The sequence below is a fragment of the Solanum dulcamara genome, chromosome 3, assembly GCF_947179165.1.
Source record: "Solanum dulcamara chromosome 3, daSolDulc1.2, whole genome shotgun sequence".
Classification (NCBI taxonomy): Eukaryota; Viridiplantae; Streptophyta; class Magnoliopsida; order Solanales; family Solanaceae; genus Solanum; species Solanum dulcamara.
This window is the reverse complement of record NC_077239.1, coordinates 71,912,188-71,934,049: the sequence shown is the minus strand read 5'-3', so window position 1 is coordinate 71,934,049 and position 21,862 is coordinate 71,912,188. Positions and strand designations below refer to the sequence as shown.

At 34.0% G+C, this 21,862-nt stretch overlaps 2 protein-coding genes across 2 annotated transcripts; both read right to left on the bottom strand.

The window, feature by feature from the left end:
* Positions 1 to 6,293: 6,293 nt before the first annotated feature.
* LOC129883651 (uncharacterized) lies at positions 6,294 to 6,728 on the bottom strand. The gene has a single exon (XM_055958271.1). It carries the CDS (start codon positions 6,726 to 6,728, stop codon positions 6,294 to 6,296), a length of 435 nt encoding a protein of 144 aa, XP_055814246.1.
* An 8,194-nt stretch (positions 6,729 to 14,922) lies between these two features.
* Positions 14,923 to 15,393, bottom strand: LOC129883650 (uncharacterized). Its single transcript, XM_055958270.1, has one exon. It carries the CDS (start codon positions 15,391 to 15,393, stop codon positions 14,923 to 14,925), a length of 471 nt encoding a protein of 156 aa, XP_055814245.1.
* Between the last annotated feature and the right edge of the window lie 6,469 nt (positions 15,394 to 21,862).

Here is a 21,862-nt window from a genome sequence, read left to right as displayed (position 1 = left end):
TGTTGTGTCCACTAGAAGCACCACTAGAGTCGGAGCCACCAGACCAGAAATTGGGAAAGGGTCCTTTGGATGTATCTGCTCTATTTTTATAATGAGAGTTCATGTGACTATACATTGATGTACCTTCTATCACCTATGAGCTAGATGAACTTGTCATATTTCTCTGACTCTCTTTATCAATGAGAAAAACATAGGCTTTATTCAATGTAGGAATGAGACACATCATAAGAATTTGACTTCTAAGAAGGGAATAGGACTCGTTTAATCCCATCAAAAACCATATTAACATTTGATACTCACATTGTTCACTAAATTTCTTTGATTTAGGAAAAGGCATAAAGTATCATACTCGTTCCAGAGTTCTCTCAGCCTAGAGAAGTAATCAGCAATTAACATTGTGTCCTGAGTGAGAGTGTGAATTTCTCTACATAAATGAAATATTCTGGATCCATTTATAGTGTCAAATCTCTCTCTCAGGTCAAGCCATACCTTGCATGCATTAAATGCATACATAACAGAACTAAGTAGACCAAGTCTAAACACTTTTATAATCCAAAACAATACTACAGCATTACATATCTCTCATTGATCATGCAACTCTGGTTCGAATTTAGACTTTGGAAACCTATCATCTACAAATCGTAGCTTACTTCGCCCTGCAAGTCCAATCCTGAATAATCTACTCCATAGAGCATAGTTCTCTAAACTTGTTAATTGCAGAGAAATCAGGGTGCTATCTAGAGTATCTGTGGGCTGGAGGAAGAGTGGATGATTGTGATCAATAACTAGAAATGCAGCTATGCATGTAGCTCCATTATCACCATCAGATCCTTTAGTTGCAATACTATTTGACATTGTAGTGAGCTTTCTCTTACATCTTTTTACCTACAATGCTTTATTTTTATTCACATTTATCACTGATTGAACCTGAGCATCCGGTAGTCTCTTTCTTAGTGAGTAGTAATCACTTATAATCTCATCTCTAATACCATGATAACTCCACTAATTGAGTTCTAGCATTGATCAAAGAAGAGAGAAAACAAGGAAGGAGAAAACAAAGTTGTTATTGAAGTCACTATTACATTGAACTTTCTTAATTGATAGATCATGCCATTCTACCACATATATATAAACAGCTCTAGCTAACAATCTTCTCAACGAACTTGTGTTGCAAGTTCACATTCTAACTAACTAATGTGTGTCAGGTTACTTTCTAATTAATTAACTAACTAGTCACACCATACAATTTGCTTAACTACCTTTACTGGCTAACACAACCAATAATAATACACGAAATATTTACCTAATGAAACGAACCCACAATTTAAGAAACAAAATCATGACTTGAGTCTTGAAAATGGGAAAATAAAAGTGGTGATAGAAAAGGTGAGTGATAAGAAACAATCGATACTAAGCAAAAATTAGGTTTGAACTTCGAAAACACCCGTGCGCTGTGTATTTGCTTCAAAATTCAAAATATAACTATGTATTATAATTTTCTTAAACTTTTGGTATATATCGCATACACAATGTATAAATTTGCCAAGTTACGTAAATATATTTCTAAAAGGAAGTACTTAAGAAAAAGGAAAATGATAAACTTCCATATAAATAAAAAATTCGTATTAATTATAGTAATAAGATATGGATGTTATGAAGTAAAGACTAAATACTAAAATCGAATTAGTATCATAAGAGAAAATTAAGAAAGAGGAGAAATAGTAGAGAGAAAAATGAGAGAGGAAACTTTGTATTCCTTAGTTTTGTGTGTTCATTCCATCTAAATTACAAAGCCTTTTATAGGCATGAAAGGATATAATGGGCATTCATAAAATTATTTACAACACTCCCCCTTGGATGCCCATGTAAAATAAAAGTTCTAGTGAAAGAACAAGTATATATATATATATTCTAATACGCATTGATTGTTGCCTTATTAAAAACCTTACAAAGAAAATCCAGTAGAACAAAACCTCATAAGGGAAAAAGAATACAGCGCGTATCAACTCCCTCTGATGAGAACATCAATCCAAAGACTTGAATCTTTGCATTCCAAGCTTGTGCACCATCTTCTTGAAGGTTGTAATTGGTAGAGACTTGGTGAATAAATCAACCACATTTTCACTTGAATCTGTAGCACATTGATATCACCATTTTTCTAGAGCTCATATGTGTAGAAAAGTTTTGGCGAAATGTGCTTCATTCTATCTCCTTTTATGAATCTTTCCTTTAGTTGTGCTATACATGCTGCATTATCTTCATATATAATTGTGGTTGCTTTTTCACATTTCTAACCACATTTTTCTCGAATGAGATGTATCATGGATCTCAACCACACACATTCTCGGCTTGCTTTATGAATAGCTATTATCTCAGCATGATTTGATGAAGTGGCCACGATAGACTGCTTTGTAGATCTTCAAGATATGGAAGCACCCCCACATATGAACACGTAGCTTGTTTGAGATCGAGTGTTTTGTGGGTCAGATAAATACCTTGCATCAGTATAACCAACAAGATTGGGACTGCAATTGTTAGAATGAAATAAGCTCATATCGGTAGTCCCTTTTAGATACCGCAATATGTGTTTGACCCCATTTCAATGCCTCCTAGTAGGAGCATAACTATATCTTGCTAAGTAATTAACCGAAAAGGATATATCGGGTCTTGTAGTGTTAGCAAGATACATTAATACACCAATTGTACTAAGTATGGTACTTTAGGACCAAGAATTTACTCATTCTGTTTTTGAGATCGGAATGGATCCTTATTTAGATCAAGTGATCGAACAACCATCGGAGTGCTTAATGGATGTGCTCCATAAATATAAAATCTTTTCAACCCTTTTTCTGTGTAGGCAGATTGATGGACAAAAATACCATTTGTCAAATGCTCAATTTGCAAACCAAGACATAATTTTATCCTTCCAAGATCTTTCATCTCAAATTCAGTATTTAAATAATTAATTACCTTTTGAAGATCTATTGGAGTTCCAATGATATTTATGTCATCAACATAAACAGCAAGTAAAACAAACTCCGATGTTGTTTTCTAAATAAAAGCATATGGGAAAATTGCATCATTTATATAACTTCCTTTGATAAATACTCACTAAGACGGTTATACCACATGCATCCAGATTGCTTTAAATCATACAATGATCTTTACAATCTAATTAAATATATTTCTCGAGACTTTGAACTATATGCTTTAGGCATCTTAAATCCTTCAGGAATTTTCATATATATCTCATTATCAAGTGATACATAAAGATAGTCTGTAATCACATCCATTAAATCCATATCAAGTCTCTCATGGACCGTGAAACTAATGAGATAACGCAATGTTATTGCATCCATAACGGGTGAGTATGTATCTTCATAATCTACTCCAGGCCTTTGTGAAAATCCTTGTGCAACAAGACGTGCTTTGTACCTTTGTATTTTATTTTTCTTATTTTTTTGTACAAAGACCCATTTATAACCAACAGGTTTAACACCATCAGGTGTTTGAACTATAGGTCCAAAATTTTCATGCTTGACAAGTGAATTCAACTCTGATTGAATTATTTCTTGTCATTTTGGCCAATCATTTCTTTGTTGACATTTTACAATAGATTGAGGTTCAAGATCCTCACTATCTTGCATGATTTTTGTCGCAACATTGTATGCAAAAATATAATCGACTACTATTTTTGATCGATTCAGATTTGCTTCAGTATCGCTTTAATTTATGGATAGTTCCTCATTTCTCTAAGTTTCAAGCTCATTGATCCCTTCAAGAATATCAGAATTACTCACATCTTGAATTTCCATATGAGATTCTTTCATAATGTCATCTTGATCTTTTCTTTTTGTTTTTCTAGGATTTTGATCCTTAGATCTTAATGGTCTACCACGCTTTAGACGTGCTTTTGGCTCATTAGCTATGACACTAGTAGATGGTCCTACAGGAATATCAATCCGAATTGGGATATTCTCTGCAGGAATATGTGATTTAGTAATCCTTTTCAAATCTGTAAATGAGTCTGGCATTTATTTTTTTTACAATTTTCTGCAAGTGAATAATCTTTTGCACTTCTTTCTCACAAATAGAAGCAGTGGATCAAGATGAGACAATGATGGATTTTTCCACAAAATTTCTCTTTTGCTTTCACTATTTTCTCCCCCTAATTTTGGGAAAAGTTTCTCATCAAACTGACAATCTGCAAATCAAGCAGTAAATATATCTCTATTTAATAGTTCAAGGTAGTGAATAATAGAGGACGATTCAAACCTAACATATATTCCTAGCCTTCTTTGACCACCATTTTAGTGCGATATGGTGGTGCTACAGGCACATATACAGCACAACCAAAAATTCTGAAATAGAATATATTATGTTCTTGATCCAAAACCAATTGCAATTGAGAAAACTTATGATAATTAGTCGGCCTGAGACGAATAGGTGTTGCAGCATGCAAATTTGCATGACCCCACACAGGAGTGGGCAACTTAGTTTTCATAAGCAATGGTTTTGCTATCAACTGCAATCGTTTAATTAATGACTCAGTAAGACCATTTTGAGTGTGAACATGAACTACATGATGTTCTACTCTTATCCCAATCGATAAGCAATAATCATTAAATGCTTAGGATGAAAACTCTGCAGCATTATCAAGGTGAACTGTTCTAATCTGATTATAGAGAAAATGTGCCCATAATCATATAATTTTTGCCAATAATTTTGTAAATACCAAGTTACGAGATGACAACAGGCACACATAAGACCATCTAGAAGAAGCATATATTAGGATCATAAAATATCTAAATGACCCACTAGGTGGGTGAATAGGTCCACAAATATCCCCATGTATACGTTTCAAGAAAGTAGGGGACTCAATCCCATCTTTTGTTGGTGATAGTCTCATAATTAACTCGTCTTAATAACAAGCAGTACAAGAAAATTCACCATTTGAAAAAATCTTCAAGTTTTTTAATGGGTGTCCATTTGAATTTTCTATAATTCATCTCATCATTATAGATCTAGGATGTCCCAAACTATCGTGCCAAAGTTCAAAAGTATTGGAATTAGTAAACTTTTGATTTACTATAGAATGTGCCTCAATTGCACTAATCTTTATCCAATACAATTCAAAAGATAAAACCGGAAACACTTCTATAACACATGTCTACCCCAAGACATTTTTTGTTATACCAAGATATTCACTTCATCAATTGTCTTCATATGATAACCATTTTCACGGATATCCTTAAAACTCAACAGGTTTCTCCGAAACTGAGGAGAAAACATAGTATTATTTATCATGAGTTTAGTTCCTTTGGAAAAAATTATAATGGCTCTTCAGAAGCCCTCAATCAAATTAGCATTATCAGAAATTGTAGTAACATTTATATTGCCCATATTTAAATGAGAAAAATATTTGTTATTTTTGAATATTGTATGCATTGTACCAGAATCAATCAAGCAAATGTCTTCATAATTGCTTTGAAAATTATCCATATCTTCAGAAAAAATAAAATAAATCTTTATTAATACTTTATTTATTTATTTATTTCAAAGTAAAAGCTAGATAATATGATAATATATAAAAATGATGATGATTATTTATGTTGATATAAAAACTTTTATCTAGTCATTAAAACAAACTTAAAGTCTTGATTAATTTTCATCACAATAGTATATATAAAATCATGACTCTCCTTTATTGTAATAAAGAGAATCAAATAAATTAAATAATAGAGAAAATAGTAGTAATAAATGAATGTTATATTTTGCTAAATCATGTATAAAAAAAAAAAGTGGAGGGGGAAAATATTGTCAAGAAAGTGCTAGAAATTTCCATTATAAAACAAATTCCATTATCATAAAGAAATTTCCATTATCACAAAAAAAAATTCCATTATCATAAAGAAATTTCCATTATCATAAAAAATATATTTCTATTATCATAAAGAAATTTTTATTATCATAAAAAAATATTTTTATTATCATAAAGAAATTTTCATTATCATAAAAAAAAATTCTATTATTATTAGTGAAAATTCGTAGATTGCTATCTTTAGTATTATTTTATGTCCATTACTAAAAGGTAAGTTTGTAGTAATGCTTGAACAAATATTTATATAATTTATATATGTAAATTTTAATATATGTGGAAAAGAACAAACATTTATATAATTTATTTCTCAATAGTACAAAAACAAGAAACATTTATAATACTATCATTAACCAATATTAAACATGATCATTAAATTCTCCCATATTCACAAAACCATCACCAATCAAATGATCTATTTTCCTTCAGGGTGGACGAAGAAATCTGCCACATCCAAGTGTGTGAAGGCATCATAATTTTCGGCCATAAAATTAGCTTCAGAATTTTTATCCTTCTTTCTTAGTGATGTCTGATAAAGTTCAACTAAATAATTGGGAGTACGACAATCACGTTCATAGTGACTCCTTCCACTACATCGAAAGTAGTTTGTTCTAACTACTTCATATTTCTCATCTTTTTCTTTTTCCTTTTTATATTGATTTTTCTTTGGTGAATGATTAACACCAGGAAAAGAATTTCTTTCTTGGTCATAATTACAGCCACGATCACGTCCACGTCCACATCCACAACTAGGATCGCGACCTCTTCCACGTCTAGCGTGGTGGGAGTACACCTCATTTACTTCAGGAAGTGGTGTAGATCCAATATGTCGATTCTCGTGATTTTTCATTAACAAATCATTATTTTGTTCAGCCGCGAGAAGATGAGAAATCAGTTCAGAATATTTTTTGAAACCTTTCTCTCGATATTACTATTGTAGAAACACATTCGAGCCATGAAATGTGGAGAACATTATTTCCATCATATCAACCGTATCTCCACATAGTTTCAATTGAGAAGTAATTCTGAACATGACAGAATTGTATTCATGAATAGACTTAAAGTCTTGTAGCCTTAAATGCATCCAATCATATTGTGCCTTTGGATGTATGACCATTTTCAAGTGGTCATATCATTCTTTCAAGTTATTCCATAGAACAAGTGATCCTTGACTGTGACATATTCAATTTTTAAAATTTTATCAATATGATGATGTAAGAATATTATTGCTTTAGCACAGTCTTGTTTTGATGCTTTATTTTCAAGTTTAATGGTGTCTCTGATAACGCTTAACTATACCTTTATGATTCAAAGTGTAGGCGGTCGCTAGCAATATAAACCCAATGTGTAAGGTCAGGATCAAATCCCACAAGGAACAATGTGTAGGTGATTAAAGAAATAAAGAATTACAAGCCACTAGTTTGAACCCAAAACAAACAACACAATTATAATATGAAAGTTTTAGTAACAATTGTGTCACGACCCAACCCTGTAGGCCGTGACTGCTGCTCGAACTGGACATCCGTACACATATATGTTATTTATAACCAATTCACAACTAAACATGATATGGGACTTAAGAAAATAGGATGTCATATCAAAACTATCTCATATTTATATATTAATGCGACCTGTCTCCTGAGTAGTTATAACATCAAAGGTAATGTGGTACGTAAGCCGATAAGACTGTCACTACACATCACATTCCAAAATATACATGTATATACGCAAGCCGACAAGGCTACTACTATGAATAGGAATGTTCCAAAATATAAGTCATACTAGTACAGCTAGATAACATCTATATACCATCCACATATATATCTACAGACCTCTAAGAATACCAATAGTAACGTATGACAGAACAGGTCCCTGCCGTACCCATGGATAAATAAATATATACATCAAAGTATCTATACCAAAATTCTAGGTTACGGAATAATGGAGCACTTCTAAAATAGCTGAGTGGAAATCCTAAGCTGGCGGATCCCCGAAATGAATATCTGTACCTGCGGGCATGAAACACAGCCTCCCGAAAAGAGGGGGGTCAGTACGAAATATATACCAAGTATATAAAGCATAACATACCATAAATAAGATCACATCTAAAGTAGAGATTTAGGAAACAAGCATGTAAATCAAGAAATCAATATACCTGCATTTTATAACGAAGTTATACCTATCATTGTCATATGTCGTACCCAGCCCATCATGGGACTTGGTGAATAAAGTCGCTTCATCATATTATTATATCATCACATCATCATATCATCATATACATATACCGTACCCGACCCTCTAGTAAGTGACTCGATGAATAAAGTTGTGTACATATATACCGTACCCGGCCCATCGTGGGACTCGGTACCATAATCATATCATTGCATCATCATATACCGTACCCGGCCCTAGTGAGGGACTCGGTGAATAATGTAGTAAAATATGCATATCCGGCCCTAGCGAGGGACTCGGTGGATAATGTAGTGGAACCATACATGATAACGTACCCAGCCTATCATAGGACTCGGTGGATAATACAATAATAATATGTACGAATAGGATATCATTAGCAACCATATGTAATTTGATCATCATCGGAGACTAAATGGAATAATCAAAATGAACCATCATTTGAAAACCAAGACAATAGTCATTTTAAGTACTCTTCTATTGTCATTATGAATTATACCAAATATGGATTATACCAAAATATGAATTATACTAAAATATGAGTTATACCAACTAGGCCGGCTGGAAGCATACACATGAGTCAAGACATAATGATATAAGTTATGGAAATCACGAACATTAGCCATTCGAGTGTATCTATGAATGAGAGTTTCCTTGGAATTTAAGCATGCGTCTTCCATTTGTTTCATATGGATCATGCCAAAAGAAAGAAAAGATAAGCTTTACATACCTTTAATGTTTATCCGCACATAACATGTATATGCTTCCCCATACCTATGTTAATACGTTAAGCATTATGGTTAGGCTATGGAAAGGCATAAAACGTACTCTATCGTTAGTAGGTTATTTCTGAAAATTTGGACAGCACCTCCCCTGAACTTCATCACCATTTTTCGAGTATATAAAAGCAAAATTAGGTTTTAGAGCCTAAATGGAAGTTTTATATCTATGAAATAGCTTTTCAGAACATCTTTAATCACTTAAAATGGAGCTTTACACAAGAAGTTATGCTAAAATTACTAACAACAGTCCCATCCCAAAAACGGGTTTGCCAAACAAAAGTCTAAACAGCAACTCCCTTAATATTTTAGGCCACAATACTAACTACAACATTACTCGAAATTAATCCATCATTCTTAGCTTAGAACATCCCCAATATGTCCCCAACATTAACATATACAATCCCTTCACTTTTAACACATAATTCATGACAATAATAGCAACAACGACAATTAACCCAATCCAATTCAAACAACTCCAAATCTGTCCATTTTAATATCAACACTAATCATGGGGTTTTCTTGCTTCCAATACCATTTAATACAACTGAATATCTTCATTATAACATTATTGGTAAGTTAAGGCAGCCCACATTCATAACACTCAACAACAATCTCAATCAACATACAACTACTACATCTTCCAATTATCTTTAATGATCCATAGTCTTGACATTTTTTTTGAAACAATCCTAAAAAGTCCTAACCAACATATAGTGCAACATAAAACCTTAATTATCATTAATCTTTCAAGCTCAAAAAGAACAATAATAACATGTCAAAACAGCCCCTAATTAACAACATAAGGAGACTCAAAACCTTGCGACGAATTGTGAACACACCAAGGAGACTACATACGATTTTACACCTTATGTCGTATTAACTTTTCTTCCAATTTTTGTGAGCCATAGCAACATCCACACACAACCACAATATCATTCATTCATATGCAAGAAAGTCATGTTAATATCACCACAAGTTCTACAACAACCCATAACAAATTCAACCTCAACCTTAACGATTTAATTCCTTCATCCTCCTTACATAAACCATGATAACAACAACCAAATATTAAATAAATCAATTCATCATTTTCAACTAAGCTGCCCCCTAACACGGCTCAATAATACTTCAACATCAACACCCATAGTTTCATATATTCATCAACTTACAAAAGTTTAAATTGCTTCCAAGATGAGGAAAAAGATGAAATCTTACCTTAGGCTAAAAAGGCACAATTTTGCTTGGACTTGAGGTCTTGCTTCATCAAAGTTTTTGCAGCCCTAATACTCCAACCTTGCTGCCATCCACATGAGAAATAACCACACTTCACTCTTTAATTTCTCCTTTAAGCTCCACCTTGGCCGAGAGCCCTTCTCTCTACTTCCCTCACTTCTCTCTCTAAATTGCTTTGGTCAAAAGAATGAAATGAATGCATTTTCAGCATTATCCTTTAAGACATAGTCTTAATATGCTATACATGTGCATCCCCTAACCTTTCACGTGACCCATCTACATGTCTTCTATCTACTTAATTACTTAACTAGTTTAGGAGGGGACCACACAAGTACCTAGGTTAATTAGTTTAATCAATCCTTAATTTTTACCTAGTCATCTAATCCCAAATAAATAAATTACTAGTCTCCAAAATATATTCTAATTAGAATTGGGAATTAAAGATTTCTATTCCGAAAATGATCCCGTCTTTAACTTGAGTCGATTCTCTTGTAAATGACTCGACGTATAAAAATACGGAATATAACATGTCCATTAGCTCACGAATAGTCCAATGCAAAAAAATATATAAAATATAATAATTACCATACTATTTATGACTTTTTTGAGCCTACTTATAGTGATAAAGGGCGGTGGAGTGGTCCTGCCACGTCTCCACCAAGTGTCTACTTGTGGTCAATGTCTTTGTTTAGTAAAATAGTCATATATCTTGATCCCGATATCGAATAAATTACCACGACCTATGGTTGGAAAGATAATCGAATTATCTACAACTTTGATTTTAAGAGTTTTCCGAAATTCCCAAATAATGATATCATTATGGTCTCCCCAAGTCAGATCACCCGAAAACGTAACTTAAAATATCTTTTTGGAGGGCTTACACTTAGATTTGGCCCAAGGTTCCTTGTGGAGTCGTGTTTAACTTCTCATATATTATCCATATTAATTATCATATGTCTTTTTATAAAAATTCCATTATGTGGGATCCACCTTAGCTCACGATTAAGCCATCTATAGCCATAGTAAGACAAAAAAAATCCGGGGTGTAACAAATTGAGGATAAGGGAAAGGGAACACGGATACAAGGGCAAGGTCTTTCCAAGCAAGGAATCAAAGGGAATTTGGGAAATGAAAAGTTAATTATCATTCACATGATCCATTGCACCTTAATCTCATACAATCTCAATCAATTTGTATGTATTAGTAGCCTTTTTGTAGTAATACATAAAAATTTTGTATGCATATTATCAGATTTATTCCAACTTTAATTTAGTAGCCTTTTTGTAGTAAATGATTAATTTCACGTGCCAGTAAATGACAATACATACAGAAATTTTATGTATTAGCATTGTATTGTTATTTCTAAGAAAAAAACTCAAATTAGTACTTGAAAATTTTATTTATTCCTAAAAAATCAGATATTTAAAATTGGAAATGAATTATTTAATTTTGAGCTTTTCAAGTATTATTCCGTTAAAATTAAGGGTGAATTTGTGTCAAAGTATAATGAGAGGGGTATATTTGAACCGAAAGTATAACATGAGGGGTTTATTTAGCCCAAAAGTATAACAGAAGGGGTATATTTAGCATGAAAGTATAACGAGGAGTATATTTAAACTATTTCTAATAGTACACGGGTATATTTGACCCTTTTCCGAAAAAAATATAATGAGTTATCATTTCCTAATTATAATGAAACTTCTTACCTATTTCGTCGCATCAACATATATAGTTTGACTTAGCGGAGCACAAACTCTTTCTTCTATTTATTGTGAATCTCGTACTGTTGTTATCAAACATTGCTTAAAACAATGGCAATAGGATTTTCCTTGGTTTCCGCCAGCGTCTGGTATTTAAATTGGGATTCAATTAAATTTGAATTTGCTTTGGTTGAGTCCTACATTAAAGGTAAAACGCTCTCTAATAAAGACGATTTCATACCTAGCATTCAAACGTGAAACCTTTAATTAAAGATGAACAAGTACCTACTACTCCACGACTCTTATTCACAATGGCAATTGGATTTGATGTATTCACTCAATTCCAGCTATATATGGATTGACGATTTGAAATTTTCTATGCATCTAGTCTAGAAAGGCGGTACGATGAATGGTCATGAAGAAAAAATGACACTATCTGTTTAATACTACTATTTTTAATAATAGAAGAAGAAAGAATGCCTGAATTCATTTACTGTTGGTGTTCATAATATGTTTATGAATTGAACCATTTTCTTCTGTTGAGTTAAACGTAGCTATTTATGAATGAGAATGGATGGATGGGCCACTTATTCTCCAGCTATATGTGTGTTTGTAGAGGATACAACAACAACAACAACAACAAACCTAGTGTAATCCCACCATGTGGGGTCTGAGGAGGGTAGAGTGTACGCAGACCTAACCCCCACCTTAAAAGGTAGGGCGGCTGTTTCCGAAAGACCCTCGGCTTAAGAGAGAAGAACAAGGGAGGAGAAACAAGAAAAACAAGACATAGGTCAGTAAAGCCAGGCATATAGCAAATAATATAAAGATATGAATAATGAGAGCGATAAAGCGATAAAGTCAGGGTAGGAAAGATAGGGATAAAGGAGCATTAACTACTATAGATAAAATAGGATACCCAAAGTAAACTGGGCCAACTAATATAAGCAGTAATCTCATGCAAAATCAAATGAGCGCGACTACGACTACTATGGAGAACAGATAGGCCACCTAGCCCACTATCTTAGTCTGAGTCCTCCATAGCCTTCTATCTAAGGTCATGTCCTCGGTGAGCTGCAACTGTGCCATATCATGTCTAATGACCTCTTCCCAATATTTCTTCGGCCTCCTTTTGCCCCTCCTGAAACCGTCCATAGCCAACCTCTCGCACCTCCGCACTGGAGCATCTGTGTCTTTCCTTTTCACATGCCCAAACCATCTCAGTCTCGCTTCCCACATCTTGTCCTCCACCGATGCCACTCCCACCTTGTCTCAGATATCTTCATTCCTAATTCTATCCATCCTAGTGTGCCCACACATCCACCGCAGCATTTGCATTTCCGCGACTCTCATCTTCTGAATATGAAGTTTCTTGATTGGCCAACACTCCACCCCGTACAATAGGGTCGGTCTAACCACCACTTTGTAGAACTTGCCTTTGAGTTTTGGTGGCACTTTCTTATCACACAACACTTCGGAGGTGAGCCTCCATTTCATCCATTCTGCACCGATGTTGTGTGAAACATCGTCGTCGATATCCCCATCTTCCTGTATAATAGACCCAAGGTACTTGAAGCTTCTTTTCTTTTGAATGGCCTGGGTACCAAGACTCACTTCCCCGTCAGCCTCACATGGCAGGCCACTGAAACTGCACTCCAAGTATTCTGTCTTGGTCCTACTCAATTTAAATCCTTTAGACTCCAACGTCTGTCTCCAACCCTCCAGCTTGTCGTTAACTCCGTTGTGAGTCTCGTCAATCAGGACTATGTCATCTGCGAACAACATACACCAAGGCACCTCACCTTGTATTTGTCTTTTCAATTGATCCATCACCAGGGCGAATAGAAACAGGCTAAGAGTCGATCCCTGGTACAACCCCATCGTAATAGGAAAGTGCTCCGAGTCCCCCCTACCGTCCTTATCCTGGTCTTAGCTCCATCATACATGTCTTTAATCGCTCTAATGTATGCCACAGGTAAACATTTCGCCTCCAAGCATCTCCATAGGACCTCCCTTGGAACTTTGTCATAGGCCTTTTCTAGGTCAATGAATATCATGTGTAAGTCCATTTTCCGCTCCCTATACTGCTCCACTAATCTCCTTAAGATATGAATGGCTTCTGTAGTCGAGCGCCCCTACATGAATCCAAACTGGTTCTCTGAAATAGACACACTACTTCTCACCTTTATTTCTATCGCCCTTTCCCACACTTTCATAGTGTGACTTAGCAGCTTGATACCTCTATAGTTGTTGCAGCTTTGAATGTCTCCCTTGTTCTTGTACACGGGAATGATTGTACCCCACCTCCATTCTTCCGGCATCTTTGATGTCCTGAAAATGACATTAAATAGTACAGTCAGTCACTCCAATCCTACCCTACCTGCATTCTTCCAAAATTCCCCAGGGATCTCGTTAGGTCCGGTCGTTTTTCCCCTGCTTATCCTACGAACAGCTCCCTTAACCTCCTCAACCTTTATTCTCCTATAATACCCAAAGTCGTGACGCCTATCCAAGTGCTCCAACTCTCCCAACACAAAGTCTCTGTCCCCTCCTTCGTTCAAGAGTTCGTGAAAGTATGACTGCCATCTCTGTCTAATGCGGGATTCCTGTACCAGTATTTGACCATCCTCGTCATTGATGTACTTCACTTGATCCAAGTCGCGTGAATTCCTCTCTCTCGCCTTGGCAAGCTTAAATAGCTTCTTATCCCTTCCTTTTTCCTCTAGTTCTGCATAAAGGCGTTCAAAGGCTATCGTTTTAGCCGCCAAAACTGCCATCTTCGCCTCCTTATTCGCCAACTTATACTTTTTCCTGTTCGTTCGCTTCTCTTCATCATCCTTGCTATCTACCAACTTTACATATGCCTGCTTCTTTGCTTCTACCTTTCCCTGGACTTCTCCATTCCACCACCAATCCCATCGGTGCCTTCCATGGCGGCCTCGTGAGACCCCCAACACCTCTCTAAATGTTTCCCTAATGCAGCTGGCCGTCCTATCCCACATACTTCTCGCCTCCCCCCTACTATCCCACGCTCCCATAGCCATCAACTTCTCCCCCATCTCTAGGGCACTACACAGAGTCAAACGACCCCACCTAATCCTCGGTCGGTCATCCACGACCCTCTTCTTCTTCTTCCTTCTTATCTCCAAGTCCATGACCAATAGTTTATGTTGGGTCGTAAGGTTCTCACTTGGATGACCTTGTAGTCCTTACAGAGGCTTTTATCATCTTTTCTAAGGAGCCTGAAGTCTATTTGCATCGCCGTCCTCGAGCTACGAAAGGTTACCAAGTGCTCCTCCTTCTTTGGGAAACTCGAGTTGGCCACCCTTAAACCAAAAGCTTTTGCGAAATCCAGGAGTGAGGCTCCTCCACTATTCCTGCACCCGAAGCCAAATCCTCCATGCACCTCATCATAGCCCGTCGAAACAGACCCAATGTGCCCATTGAAATCTCCTCTTATGAATAGCTTCTCAGTAGGCGGTATACTGACCACCACTTCGTCCAAGTCCTCCCAAAAGCGCCTTTTTGTCTCCACGTCCAACCCCACTTGCGGCGCATAGGCACTAATAATGTTCAGGGTGAGCCCTCCAACGACTAACTTAATCGTCATCATCCTATCATTGGTCCTCCTAATCTCTACCACCTGATCTCTAAGCTCGATATCTACTAAGATCCCTACTCTATTCCTAAACCTCGACTTGCCCGAGAACCAAAGTTTGTACCCATCCACCTCCTTAGCTTTAGGTCCTACCCATTTAGTCTCTTGGACGCAAGCTATATTAATCTTCCTCTTCTTAAGAATCTTAACTAACTCTATGGACTTTCCCGATAAGGTCCTAATATTCCAAGACCCTACTCTCAATCTAGAAGCTCCCTCAGCCCCCTTAGCCCTCCCAACCCTGGCCCTCGATCCCAACCGAGGACATGACCCTAGTCTACCATCGCTCACTAAAGCCAGAAAAGCAGAAATACGCTACTGAAAGGTTACTCTCAGATAAACGGACGATCAATAGTATAGCACAAGTTAGCAATTGTTTAATAACAGTGAGACAGGTACTTAATTTGGCACTGCAATAAATATTTATAGGCTAAAATATCGGAAATGGGCTATTGGAGGTACCAACTCCAAGTTAGTAAAACTTGTTCACTGTCGAAACACTGTTCACCGCCGGGAAAGCACTGTTCACCGCCGGAGCACTGTTCACTCGCCGGAAAACTGGATACAAATATATGGTCAGCCTCGAAATGCAGAGGCGACCACCCTAGGAGAAAAAATGGAGCCGAAAAATGGCCGGAAACTGCCACACGCGCCGGCGCGTGCAGCGCGTGGCGTCGCAGATCTGCGGCTTCTGGCGGCACGTGACGGCGCGTGGCTGAGCAGATCTCAGAGGAGCTACCTGGGGTTTGCTCGCCTGAGTGTTTCGCACCTCGTGGTGTTATTGGTTTTGGCAGCCGGCGCATAAAAATTGAGGAGAGAGAGAGAGCGCATAAAAATTGAGAAGAAGAGAGAGAGCGCATAAAAATGCCGATTACTAAAATTACTAAAATGAAAATCAAGGAAAACAGTGACAAGACAGTGGGAAGGCAGTTAAAGAAAGAAAATAGGTGAACTGAAATAATATTCAGACACAATTTTTACATGTTGAAAGATAAAACTGTGTTTGTAGAGGATGTTGATACAAATTATAGTTACGCAGTCAAAATCAATTGACAAAGTATACTTATGTTGGCAAAATTTATACTTTTTGTCTTTCTCATTTGAGACACTAGCTAATCGTAGTAGTTAGGATGGAATTGTCAACCACATTGTAGATCATACGATAAACTACAACTCAAACTTTGAAATAGTTGGAATTGATATGAGTCTTTTGTGTCGATTTTATGTTACTTTTTGTTTATCCTAATTAAAAACAGTACAATTAAATTTGTATGAGATCAAAAGCACACGTTCTAACTAACTCTTTTTTTAAGTTCGTTTGTTAGCGGATGAATATTGATCGAGTAATATAGATGCAAAGTATTAACTAGCAAATTAAAGAGAAAAGAGCAAAGATTCAAATATTAAGAAGTATCAGTGGTGTCTCCGAGGGTGTCCCCATAAAAAAAATATTGTATATGAACTTTCAGCAGAATAAGGACCGGCTTGACCCTCAAGTAACTCGAATATTGTTGTTGTATTGCTAGAAATCATAATCCATCTACAAATATGAGGTTAATTATTTATAGGCTACAATGGTGAGGCACTAGTTAATAAAAGAGCTCCAATCGAGCCCTAAAATACTAAAATCAAAAAAATAGGGTCATATAGTGATGTCATTTGTAATTTCAATTAATATTTTTGCAACATTTAGATCCGTACAGGCTTGTCCGCGCACCTAATCCTTTTGACACATTTACTCTCTCATCTTTTTATCCAGGTGTGTAATTCCTCTCCTATTCTTCTTCACACCACGTGTAATAGACAAGTTTCACCCCATACACTTTCATTTGAAACATTCTAAAAAAAAAATGCATTTAAATTGAAACATAAGGAGTAAAGTAGCATACAATAAAAATTGAATTTTGTTAGAAAAATTTCTAATTCCGCCACAATACCACTTCACGTGGCATGATGTGGAGACTGTGGAAACATGGCGAGATGGGAGTCTGTGTTTTCAAATTTATTAAATTAAAGCTTCTGTCGCCAATTTATATTACACTTTTTGGCTGTGCATTGCGATTTGTGTATTATGTGCTGTGCGTGCCCCATGCCTAGTATTTTTGTATTCACAAAATCCCTATTGCTCATATCCTAAGTTTTGACTTATAATAATGTGAAAATTGTTGACCTATACAAGGTCAAACAAGGATTATGAATAAAGAAAACTATATAGTAGTGTTTCCATATAGATCTCCACCATGCCGTCCTAGTCGCACTGCAGAATAATATTTTTGGCAAATTATATATTTGATCGGTCGATTAAAAATAATTATATTTTTAATCAAATAAAATATATGTTATTTTGTATAAAAAAACATTTATTTGATGTATATCATACATTAGTTATACAAAACTTATATATTTGAGCCTGGCTAACTATTATTTTGAGAGGACTATTTATATCAATTTGTCTGAGGAAAGATCAGTTACAAGAGAACAAGGTTTATGTATTGGTACTTGTTAGTGTGATTTAAAAAAAAATATATAATCTAATTAATTATTATGCAAGTATAAGTAAATTTATCAACATGGGTTGTGGTGTAGTGTTGAGACTGCTTCACCCTTAATCAGAGGTTTCGGGTTTCAGTCTTGGGTATGAAGAAAAAAATCATATTTGGAGCTGTGTGATCCAGATTTAGTCGGTACTCCCATGCAGATTTTGGACACCGGATGAAAAATTTAAAAAAATAAAATTATAAGTAATTTTTTGAAAAAACATCGTTTTGTAATCTAGTAAAAATGGCACGCACTTGTTATTACAAATTAAAATTCATTGCTAGTATAAATATATTTACATTGTCCGTTCATATAAACCTATATCCTTATATAGACTTATTTGAAAAACTCGAAATAAATAATAGAAAGATTAATTTTGGAATGAAAAGGAGGAACTTAAGAGGGAAGAATCAATTAATTTTAAAGGTTGTAGGAGTAACAATTAGATTACACTGTGCCTTAAAATAAGGTCAGTTTGTCTGCAGTTTGACTTAAAATAATTAAAGATGGGGTAATAAAAACAAACGTGCTCTAACGAAGAATTCAATTATATAAGTAAATTTTAAAAGTGTTTATTATTAGTAATTTGTGTTTGATCAATTGTGTTTTTTATAAATCTATTTATATATAAAATTTGTCTGTGGGTGTTCATGAACATATATAGCAATCGAGGGAGAGGGAGATGTAAATCAATTTTTATTTTCCTGTTTTACCCTCATGAACAAATTTTTTTTAAAATGATTTATTTGTTATTTTGAAAGAAAACAAAGAGATAAGGAGGTAAATCGCTAAAAATAATACAACAAGATGTAAATTACAAAAGAGAGCACGCAGAAGATGCAATATGTGAAGAACTCAATATAAGTATTTTTACAATTAATGTTACTAAAAATAAACTAAATTTATTTAATATTTCTACCAAAAAGTGTGTCTTCCACTATTAACTTAAGCAAAATTCTACCACTTTAAGTTAGACAAAAGAAAATTAAGATAAGCATAATGGCAGTGGTAGCTTTTAAATTTGGTGTTATATATTTATTTAAAGAAAACCACTCAATTGATTGGAATATTTGATTATTAGGCTTAAGCAAACTTCTTGTTATTTTGTTAAAGGTATGCTTGATTACTCTATTTGTTTGGTGGAATGACTTGGATCTTAATTAGATTCTTAATCATTTATTATATTATTATTATTTGTTTGACTTGATCCACCCTTCCTCACTTGAGCAGCACACTAAAAGTCATTACTACTATTTGATGTTTAATTTAATATAATGGTGTAAAAATTATTTATATGTACATTGGTAGGGGTGTTCAAAATATGATATGGTATTAAAAAAAATTAGTCCGATAAATTTGATTTTGATTTTTAAAAATATTATACTATTATCATATCAAATTAATCCATATGACCTGATATTTTAAAATTTGATTTAAGTTAAGTGCAGTACAATAAATAAAAAATTAATTAGCAGTTTTTCAAAAATCAATTTCTTTCACTGATTAATTATCACAAAACGAGCATTCCATCGAGACAAACGGTTATATAAAGTTTAGGTATCCTAAGAAGTAGAATCAAAATGTACACAACTATATATAAAAAGACCATAATATTGAGGAATTATCCACAAGTAAATATCCGAAATTAAATTGAATATTTAAAACAAATAGTGCGGTAATTGTTAAGATTGTATGAAATGAGATTTGATTTGTACTAGCATTATTTTATAATTTTAATTTAGAAATATTTATTAGCTCTAATCAAATATTTAATTCTTTCTATTGTAAGTCTTAAATACTCTCTAATCAATTAAATTTACTAATTTAGTGTCTTAACATGATGTTTTGATTTTCCTCATTGGTTGGGCGGTTATTGTGATTTAAATAAAAACATCCTAACAACCGACCTTATAATATAATGTCACTCCTAGTTCTTTTTACATTAGCTTCCAAATTCCCCTTTGATGACGTGGTTACATTTACTGTGTTTTCTTTTAATTGTTCATTTGATGTTTGGAGTCCGCATTAGAGCCTCAACTAAATTCAGATCGCGCACTTTAAAGTCCATTCAAAGATGGCGCTTCCAACAGAATTTTCTCCATACGTATCCAAAGTTCGAACTCAAAACCTCTGATTAAGAGTAGAGTAGTGTTATTACTGTACCACAACCCATATCGGTCATTTAATGAGTATTTGCAAACCAACCACCAGCTAATAAAAGTTGCACATATGTTTATTGATTCTTTGCTGCAAACTCTTCTTGCACTATCCATTGTTAAAAGAAAATTTATACAATATTACTCTTTTCTTCTTAAACTATTTATCGTTATTTTTAAAAAATAGTCATTTTAAATTATCTATCATTTTAGAAATGTATTTTTTTTTTATTTTCTTATTTTATCTTTAATAATAATTATTCTTAAAAATTGTAAACACTTTAATTATGAGATGATGACATAAATAAAATAAATATTCAATGAAAAAAGATTATATTATTAAACTATTAGTTTGGATATGATAGTCAAAATTCTTCTTAATTTGTTTTTTCAAAAGTAAAAAAGAAATAGAACAGATAATATAATTTGGACGGTGAGAGTACATGTTTAAAATTTGCATGCGCAAAGTTCTTAACTTTAATTACTGAAATTAATATTTGGTTGGCTCAAATTGTGACCCAATATTATTTTTCAATTCGTAGCTGTTCGCAATTTATTTATTTTTACAAAGTTAATAGGTGATAAAGAGAGACTAAATCGGGACCATTTTAAATTATTCAGTTCTTTTCTTGTCCGCTTAGGGTTATTAAAACGGAGGTAGTATTTTATAAGGGAGGTCAAAATTCGATTTTCGCCCTCAACCCTTTTTTTAGTTGAGTTTGTTATACTTTTAAATACAACAGTGTATATATTTTAAATAGTGCAAGCTACACATTTTGGTGTCGGCAAAAAATAATTATCTTTGCTAGATAAATAATTGTATATTTTATATATACTGTATGTTAATATATAATAAATATATTTTGCTTGTATTATTTTTATGATCGGATATCCATCGTAAAAATCCCAAATAAATAACCAAAAAAAGACCAATCTTTATTGTCTGGCTTTAGTTTAGGAATTAAAGAGATCCTATATTCCTACTCAAGTTCTATTGTCTATATTTATGAAGCCCAAGAACAATTTTCATCAATAATTAGAGGTACCAAACTTTATAGAAGTGACCTACTTTATTTTTAGGTTAGAATCTAGCCTTTTTAGTATAATATTATTGTACTGTATCCACCATCTTATTAAATTAACATGATTTGTTATCTCCATCAATAAGTAACAGAAACTTTTTGGCTTGGTACAAACTACAAATGTACCATACATAATTCATCTTCTTTTGAAGCACCCCACTCTGATATATATTAATTTATTTATTTTAATGTGTTTGTTCTATTTTGAGTTGGCATAAAATTTAAGAAAAAAGATTTTTAAATTTTATAATCTTAAATTAAATATTTATAGAATATACTAAAATATTTTTTAATCTTATAATCTTAAACATGTTATTTGAAAAATTGAAACTAAATAGTTGCTTAAAAAAAAGAAACATTTTTTTGAATGAACTAAAAAAGATAATCAGTAGTCAATTAGTCATATCATCCACCTACTATATGCAGCCACATTAAATTTAATTTGGGTTCATGAAAGGAATTCCTCATTAAATTAATAATCTATTTGAATTGCTAGCTCATAAATATCTATATAGATTAGAATTTGCAAGTGAAAATAATTTCATTCCACTCGAAGTAGCAACAAATTTCATTAAGGTAATCAAAATGCCCTTATTAACCTATTATCCCTTAATGAAGATTATTAGGAGCTCCGGTAATCGAAAC

Bases quoted from the DNA above. Each gene is read 5' to 3' on its own strand.
- LOC129883651 (XM_055958271.1), bottom strand. From the start codon at position 6,728: ATGAAAAATCACGAGAATCGACATATTGGATCTACACCACTTCCTGAA.
- LOC129883650 (XM_055958270.1), bottom strand. From the start codon at position 15,393: ATGACGATTAAGTTAGTCGTTGGAGGGCTCACCCTGAACATTATTAGT.